Source organism: Eleutherodactylus coqui, chromosome 9, assembly GCF_035609145.1.
Source record: "Eleutherodactylus coqui strain aEleCoq1 chromosome 9, aEleCoq1.hap1, whole genome shotgun sequence".
Classification (NCBI taxonomy): domain Eukaryota; kingdom Metazoa; phylum Chordata; class Amphibia; order Anura; family Eleutherodactylidae; genus Eleutherodactylus; species Eleutherodactylus coqui.
The window spans coordinates 168,718,762-168,727,934 of NC_089845.1; the positions used below are offsets into that span (position 1 = coordinate 168,718,762).

Below are 9,173 nucleotides of genomic sequence, written 5' to 3' on the forward strand. Positions count from 1 at the left end.
CATGTGACGGCTGCGGCCAATAACTAGCTATAGAGGGTCATGGCTGTGGCCATTGATTGGCTGCAGCAGTCACATGCCCTGGTCAGCAGCAACTGCAAAGTACAGAGAAGCTGAGAAGCAATTTGAAGTTGTGGGAAAACCGCTGAAAGCCATTAAAGCTTTTGTTCTCCAATCTTAACACAAGAAAGACTTTGTAAAGTGAACAAACGGCGGCACAGAAAGTTCTCATAATGCTTTGAAAGTCATGTTAAACCTTGTTGCATCTGTGCACGAACATGTCATGGAGCAGTTGTCTTTAGGTCAGGGAGGGTCTTATTACAGGGAAGCAAGCTGTCCTCAAGCAAGTACCCCATCCAGCGGGGCCAGCACCTCCATTTCTTGCCCATTGTCACATGGTATAGAGCTCCTGCACCTTCCCATCACACGGGCCTGGCTGATTGGCCCATTGCAATAACTAAGACCACCCCCTTCTATGTCCTGGCCGATGCCGACTTAGAGAAGGGGGCTGGTTTAGTTACTGAAATGAGCCGAATAGCCGGAGCCATGTGATGACATCACCAACGCTGGGAAGGTGGAGGGGGCTCTATTCACATGATCCGGATACGGAGGTGCTGGTACCGCTGGGTATTTCCTCGCCCCTTTAACTCTATACCTACATATAATCTGCATTATATTTTATTTGCATATCAGGAAGTCCGGATCCGATGTCATCTATCAGACGTTTTACCGATTTGGAAGACAGTAATAAAGCTGATCACCAGCCCGGCCATTATTCCTGGGGTGGATACTTGTTCGTCAAGAATGGTAGGTCTGTAGGAAATCATCAGTAGGCAGGAAAAGCAGAACTTATAGCTGTGTTCTCATAGTAGTCATTGAAGGGTTGTCCAGTTGTAAACTATTTCTGGCCTTTCCTCAGCATAGGTCATAAATAGTAGATTGTTGAGAGTCTGTCTCCAAAGAACTCCACCAATTAGCTGTCTACTGGGCCAGTGTGCCCATGCACTGAGCTGATTTCTGCATGAATCAGACAGCACTGTTCCACTGTAGTGGCCAGACTTGGCATTACACCCATTCATTTCAGTTAGAGCTTGGCCTGCAATATCAAGGCTAGCCACTGCAGTGGGAACAGCACTGTCTGCTCCCTGCAGAAATCAGCTCAGTACACAAGCACAATGGCCCAGAGAACACATGATCGTCAGGGAGTCCTAGGCGACAGACCCTGGAAGATCTACTATTGGGAATAGGGCATCAAAGGTTTACCACTGGACAACCCCTTTAAGGGCAGTTGCACGGACAATCAGAAGCATACAGAAACACATCATTTCTGCCTTTTTTAATTGATATATCCACTCTGCTCAATAAACACGGCTGTTTGGCCAGCAGACTGGTCATGTGATACTGTGATTGCCTCCCTGGCGATCACACCCTGGGGGCTGTACCTGAAGCTGCCACCCTGCTAGAATACCACGATTGGAAAGTCTAAGCTCCTGCCCATTTGACTCTTGTGATGGTGCAGGGTCAGTTAGGCAGAAGGCCTCCTTCGTCCTGAGCTAAGGCCAGCTGAGGTAGACTGCAGTTATTATTCACATGCATCAGAACCCACAATTAAAAGTAACGGGGCGATAAACTATAAAAAGTTAAACTATAAAAATTGCAAAATGTAAAAAAATGAAAAAAAAGCAAATAAAATTATTTAAGAATTGAGCAGTTTTGTTGAAGAAAAGTTACTACAAAACGTATCCGATAAATCATTAAACAACGGAAAAATGGGAGGATAGATTTGTTTTTTGCATTCTGCTCTTAGCCTATACCGCAGCACAGACAACATACCGCGTAATTAAAGGGGAGGGGTCACCGGAAATGTCCTCTTGTACTTTATAAAGCAAGCTTTTATATTAAAGAGCTTTTTGTATACTTTTTAGGTGATTATTTTTACATTTTCGATGTTATGATCTACATTATAAACAATCCCAAAATCCTGCAGTTCTCAAACTGACCACTAGGCCTAATAATAGTCCAACACTTGTTCTGTGAAGAAACCTTCTCAGCCTTCATCTCATTATCATCAGAAGCAGGATTACACTGAGAGCAGACACCTATATATACATAACACAGGAGCCACCATTCACAATAGTCACAGCTCACCTCCTCCCCTCCCTGCACAGACAGGATTACACTGAGAGGAGACACCTATATATAGATAACACAGGATCCAACATTCACAATAGTCACAGCTCACCTCCTCCCCGGGCTGCACAGACAAGATTACACTGAGAGGAGACACCTATATATAGATAACACTGGACCCACCATTTACAATAGTCACAGCTCACCACCTCCCCTCCCTGCACAGACAGGATTACACTGAGAGGAGACACCTATATATAGATAACACTGGACCCACCATTCACAATAGTCACAGCTCACCACCTCCCCTCCCTGCACAGACAGGATTACACTAAGAGGAGACACCTATATAGATAACACAGGGTCAATCATTCACAATAGTCACAGCTCCCCTCCTCCCCTCCCTGTACAGACAGGATTACACTGAGAGGTGATCTCTATACATACATAACACAGGATCCACCATTCACAATAGTCACAGCTCACCTCCTCCCCTCCCTGCACAGACAGGATTACACTGAGAGTTGACACCTATATATAGATAACACAGGATCCAACATTCACAATAGTCACAGCTAACCTCCTCCCCTCCCTGCACAGACAGGATTACACTGAGAGGAGACACCTATATATAGATAACACAGGATCCAACATTCACAATAGTCACAGCTCACCTCCTCCCCTCTCTAACAGACAGGATTACACTGAGAGGAGGCACCTATATAGATAACACAGGATCCACTATTCACAGTAGTCACAGCTCACCTCCTCCCCTCCCTGTACAGACAGGATTACACTGAGAGGAGACACACACACATATATATATATATATATATATATATCACAATACGTGATGTCACAGCAACCCCCAGTCCCCCTTATTGCATATGTCACAGAGCATGCCCACAACACTCTTCCATAGAAGTCAATGGGTCATTCTACCAGTTCACCTCCTCCTCTTCCCTGCACAGGTCATAGAGCATGCCCACGGCACTCTTCCATAGAAGTCAGATTGCCGTCCTATACATTGTGCTGTATAGCACATCCCTAAGTACTGTTACCTGCAGCTCAGGTGAGATGGCCGCCCCCATAGTCATGTACAGACAAGAGAATACAAAAATCTACAATCAGAAAACAAGAACAGACTCAAAAAATGGAAAATGTTTCGCTATCTGGTTTAAATCGGGGGAAAATATATATAAGTGATACATTGTCTGTGAGACCGCCTTTAGACAAGAGTACTCTGGGGAGCACCTTTATGTCTGTAGCACCGCTGCAAGTCACAGCCCAACCAAATGCGTTCTATAATGCACTGCAGCTCCTGGCAGTCTACAGGACCGGCCATGGATGGGAGGGCGGTACATTTCCCATGAGTGCCTTATGTGCAAAAGATTCATCCTGCTATTGGATCTATAATACGGACTGTGAGTGAGACCCTAATATTAACCCATAATCCATATGGAGGGCAAAACAGGAAGATAGCTGAGCAAATGTAGCAGAAGTGAGTTTGTCATATAACTGTCTCCACGCAGCGTCGTGACAACTGAGGGAGACAACGGAATCCGTTTACCAGCTATCCTCTAGAAAGCCACATTGTGGCTCCACCAACCATGTGTTGTGTCAATGATGACCATCTCTGCTCTTGGGCCGCCCCGCTTCTGTTTGCAGAGATCTAGCTGGTGTGGGAAGCCTTGCAGGCAAAGCCTCCTGGGAAAAAGTATGCAAATTAGCTTTCTTCCAGAAGGTATAAAACTGTCTATCTGGAGTAGCTGCTTATAGGTGGCAGTAGAGAGCACCAGCTTTCTTCCTTCTGGAGGGGAGCTGATTTGACCAGCTCTGCTACATCTGTACCTGACCGTTCCATGAAGTTCATCCCTCTCTTACAGTTGTGAACACACACCAATTTTCAGACGATATTATCAGCTGGGGACCAACAGAGAGGCAACTCGTACAGAAGCACTCCTCAGATTCCATCGCTACGACCCTAACACCAACTATAGAAAGTGTCTCTACGGATATGGGTAAGTGACCCTCCAGTGCTGCCCCCTACTGGATCACCCCGTTATTACATATGTGTCACATGAAATGTTTGTTTGAGTCTGGGGGCTCCTCGGTCCGTAGGGCTCCACAGTCCATGGGCTCCTGAGTCCAGGTGCTGCTCAGTCCAGGGGGCTCCTCGGTCCGTAGGGCTCCACAGTCCGGGGGGCTCCACAGTCCAGGTGCTCCACAGTCCAGGGGGCTCCACAGTTCGGGGGGCTCCACAGTCTTAGGAGCTCCTCAGACCAGGAGTGTTTCAATTTCCCACCAAGTCATATTGCTGTCAGTGAATGGAAATATTATTGTACATCCAGAAGCAGATAGGCTCCCTGCCTGCACATCTAGGATTTGTTGCAATGTACCAGTGAGGGTAAGAGCTCCGGAGAGCGATCTGTGCGCTGCAGGGCTTCTTCAGACATATTTGCGTGTGTTTATGCGCAGAGAAGAGAACCCATTGATGTCACCAAGTTCATTCTTATTTCATGTGAATGCACAAAAAATGGTCCTGGTCTATTTTCCTGCATATTTGCGCACTAAGGGGCCTGTAGAAGTCTGTAGGAAGTGCGCAAATGTGCAATACGCTGCGCAATTCCACGGGACAAAGAACACATCTGGACCTCGTTAGGCTAAATAGCCTTTTAAACCAGGGAAGGGCTGTGCTGCGCCTGAACTGCACTGCCCGAGCAACCATATAGTCCTATGCCCCGTACGGCACACACCCACCTCATCACCCTCGTTCGCGGAGGTGTGCCTCCCAGCGCATCCGCCCGTGTGAAGCCGCCCTTGTAGTTCGTCTCCGCAGGATTAGTTGCATAGACACTTCATATAAACCTGGGACTCCTCCGCTGCTCCTTGTATTGTACATTTCTTGTATCTTGCAGGTGACCCGGCGCAGAAGAAGACCCCCCTCATCCTCGTCCTCATCCCTCTTCTGTTACTCGGCCTGATATTTTGGTGGGCCAGGTACGTTGATATTTGGGGACCTGTATGTATTCTCTCTCTGTCACTATACTTATTACTATGGGCATTACTAGCGGTTTATGTTCTCGCAGCCTATCAAAGCTGATGAAAGCATTTGGGGTGCCAGGACCTCTTCATTCCGAGCAGCGGTGGGGTCTCAGCTCAGCCTCCCTCTGCTGTTGGGTGGGAATGGATTGATTCCATATTAGCAGACTCTCCCATTATTTCATCCTTATCCTGTTCCTGGAGTCCTCTTCACTCCTGGGACCACCGCTGGTTGGCCGTATGGACAGAGCACGAGAGGGGGCTTGTTACCCCAACAACCTCCAGCTTCCACTCGCAGCAGGAGACTCTAGCCCTGTCCCCCTCCTTACTATTAGGGCTGCTGTGGTAGGGTCACACGGCTATCCTGCGTTGGGCCCCATGGCCGCTGTAGGGGCTGCCTCTATGGCATACACACCCTAAGTGACTAACATTTACTCTTTCTGTAGGTCACCTGACCACAACGGCATCCTGTGATCCAACCGGACCCAGCCAGGAATCTGAACCATCCAGGCTAATACAATCACTGTACCTTTAAATGTATTTTGCTCCTGTTTGTATCGGTTACCAGTGATAATGTGTGCAAGTACTGGAAGTCTGCTAGAGGTACCAAAAGGGGGTCCCCACTTTGGATAATTCCCACTTGTTAGAAGGGTCCCTCGACAATAAGCTGCATGGACCATGATAGTTGTAATCTGTGGGATAACCTGGCACTAAGTGTTCTATATCCCTGCTATTACAAATACTTCTCCCATGTCCTATTAGGGTCTTCTAAGCCACTGGAGAAAGGTCCAGACCACTCACTAGTGATCAGTGTTCAATTTCGCTGCAGCTCCTCCGGAGGGGAAAAGAAGTATTGCGGAGCGTCTATTCACATCAGTGGGTTGTCTGTGCAATGCAGGGGTCCTCCACAGGAAGAGATGCTCTTTATAACTACTCTGCACTCTGACCAAAGATGAGGATCCTGAACAGAATCCCCTATAGGGTGGATGAAAATGGGTTTTCTTAATGGGGCCACCCCATTATAATGCACTGACTATCCTTCTGGCGCACATATAAGTAGTGTATAGTGGAAACTAAACTATAACTACTTTTTCCATGTCCCGTTAGGGTCTCTGGAGCTAATGGAGAAAGGTCCAGACCACCATCTAGTGGCTGGAGCTGGACATGGTCCCGGTCCTCCTGGCATCCATTGCATTGGACAGACTCCCCATTAATTCACCGAGTGCCTTGGTTACTTTTACTACCTAGAGCTCTGGTACTGCGGCAGGATCCGCAGCTGCTGTGAGGCGATGGACAAGCCCTTGAATTACCATGTTACTTTCTGATTACCACGTTCACACGGTCATGTACAAGAGGTGCTAGTAACAATCAGGCGCAAAACATATCAAAAGCACATGGATACCGGTCTGTGTGCTGATCAGTGTTCACGGACCGCACACATTGTATCTGCTATCTTCATCCATTGACTGGCCCATGTAAAGAAAACTCCCACATGAATAGCCTAATAATCTGTTATGGGTTCATGTGCAGTCTGTGCAATAAACAAAGCATATGGACCGAAAATATGCCGTCTGAATGACCCCTTCTATATCCTGCGTTACAGGGTTCCTAACTTCTCAGATGACGTCAGGATAAGCTGCTGTGTGTATCTGAGGAAGGAACATTATATCTGGCTATTATATGACTTGTGCCATGTATTTATGACCAGCTTCCTACTCTGAAGGGATTACATCTGATTCTCAGTTCTCTTAGGACAGGTGGGAGGACCCTGGCTGCTGTGCTGTGTTCTATACAGTGTGCATAAAGAACTGCAGATCCTGCTCTCTAACTGTAACACACACAGATATAACACCATCATGTAGACAGTGTGCTGCTAGACTGAGCAGTACAGATGTGAATAAATAGCAGCAGATAACTCACTATTAGCTCTTGCAAGATGCCTATATGTGAGTATCTCTCTCCTTCCTCACCCTTCCACTCTCATAGACTTCAATGAATAGGATGTCTCATACCATTTCTCCACTTCCTGTTTTGCCTTCAGCCATCCCCAGTGCTACATTTGACAGCAGTCAGTGAACAAGTTAAGAGGAAGGGAGCCCCCTAGTGGCCAGCAGTTTAAAGGAATTTTTCAGCACAAAAACGTCTTTTAGGTAAATAGCAGTTTTGCTAATTGTCAGACTGATATCATATAAGCACAGGTAGTTCGACAGGTTAGTGACCACTTAGAGTAAGCAGGGATAAGTCATCTAGTAACCAATGAGATTGGTGAGATGCTAACAGCAGCGCTGAGTATTTCCGGTTGTGTTTCAACAGAGTATCGGTGATTTTCCTGTTCCCGCACTTCAGTGCTCTGTGAGTTTGCATTGTACGGCTTCATGTTTCAGCGCTGCGATTCCACGTCACGTATATAATATATATATAATAGCACTCACAGCTGACTGCGGCCGATCTCGCTGGTCGAAAGTCTAATCCACTTGTGACAAAGCTGCATCCTATGACAGTGCCGGCGAGTTTTCACTGAAGGTCGCAGTGTGAGTTGTAGATTGTCACGACCGGGACGGCACGATAAATCCAAACAGTTTAGATTTCTTGCGACCGCGATATCACAGCTGCGGCAACCTGCGATTCGCACTGTGACTAGACCAGGCCTGTCTGTACGCACCATGAAGCCGCAGACAGAAGAGATTAGGAGGCTCCTCTGATTGGATGAGAATGATATACACTATGCTGACACAAGTACTGAATGTACGTAGAAGGGAATGAAACTAGATTTTATTAACGTTTTCCCATCCGGTGTTGGCCCCTGTGGCCTCCATGACTGCAGTCCCCCTCCGCGGCCGCTTCACACCAGATCCCCATAGATGTGTGGAGGGATTTGCCTTCATTCCTGGAGGAGCCTCAGATAGTGATGCGGGGGATGATGGGCATGTTGGGCGCACGGATACGGCGTTCTAGTTCATCCCAAAGATGCTTGATGGGATTGACGTCTGGACTCCGAAGTTCACAGACGTTCTGATCTTCAAACCAAGTCTCAACACTGTGTGCTGTATGACATGGTGCTCGTCACGTTGGTAGAGATACAGAGCTGTACCAGAGTATTACCACAGGGGAGGTGATGCCACATTGTCTGGGATGTCTCTGTACCCATTAGTGGTGAGGGTGGACTTCACTATAACTAGTGTCCCCAGTCCTTCCCAACAAAACCCCCAGCCCCCCCACCCCAAACCTCACTGTTGGGACGATGCATCACGTTGAAACCGTTCTCCAGGCAACCGCCACACCCAAGTGTGCCATCGGATTGGAAAATGGTCTACTGTGATTCAGCTGTCCACACCACTTGCTTCCACTCCCTTACAGTCCAACACTCCAAGCTCCATCGCAGGCGCCGCTGTGCATGCACTTGTCGCGTCTTACCGATGCTGGATTGGAGCCGCTGTGTCGTAGCCAAGCCATTACTCTTGTCACCATAGTGTAAGGCAGATTTCATGGTAATATTTGAGGCTTTCTTCCTGCAGGTTCTCTACCATTATAAGGGGGTGTATAGACTTATCTATGACTGTCTGATAATCAAGAATATCTGATAATCTGGCACGCATGGTGTTGTACTGAGGCTTTCTAGGACTCTGGTGTCAGTAAGTTCTCGCTCAGTGCTACGATGTCAGTTATCAGGGCAGCGATTCTAATCATATTATTTAATAAGTAATTATAATTATCCCCAGAGGTGACGGGGTTAATCGGTTTGCACTCAGAATGAGATTGTTTCTGTTACATTTAATAAAGAGGAATTTATCAGACGTTCGTCTCTTTCTGTTTTATTCATGACTCTTCATCTCTTCTCCATGGGGTAGCACTCCACCTCCATCACCCCTTCCTGGGGTCCCTTCACACTACCCAAATTCTTAGCCCCATGTAAGGAGCGCTGATCAACATGGATGTAATTGACCCTTTTTTAACCCCTTTACGCTCCTGAATGTCCATCCCTCGCAATGAAATTGTGTGGTGCC

At 47.2% G+C, this 9,173-nt stretch overlaps 1 protein-coding gene across 2 annotated transcripts in view; it reads left to right on the top strand.

The window, feature by feature from the left end:
• TMEM71 (transmembrane protein 71) overlaps positions 1-8,963 on the top strand; it is a 56,793-nt gene extending 47,830 nt beyond the window's left edge. For both annotated transcript variants that reach the window (XM_066578778.1, XM_066578779.1), the window contains 4 exons: positions 691-804; positions 4,014-4,148; positions 5,046-5,127; positions 5,616-8,963. In XM_066578778.1, the coding sequence (XP_066434875.1) occupies positions 691-804; positions 4,014-4,148; positions 5,046-5,127; positions 5,616-5,643 (359 nt within the window). In that variant the 3' untranslated portion in view covers positions 5,644-8,963. The remainder of the gene's footprint in view (positions 1-690; positions 805-4,013; positions 4,149-5,045; positions 5,128-5,615) is intronic.
• Positions 8,964-9,173: the final 210 nt, after the last annotated feature.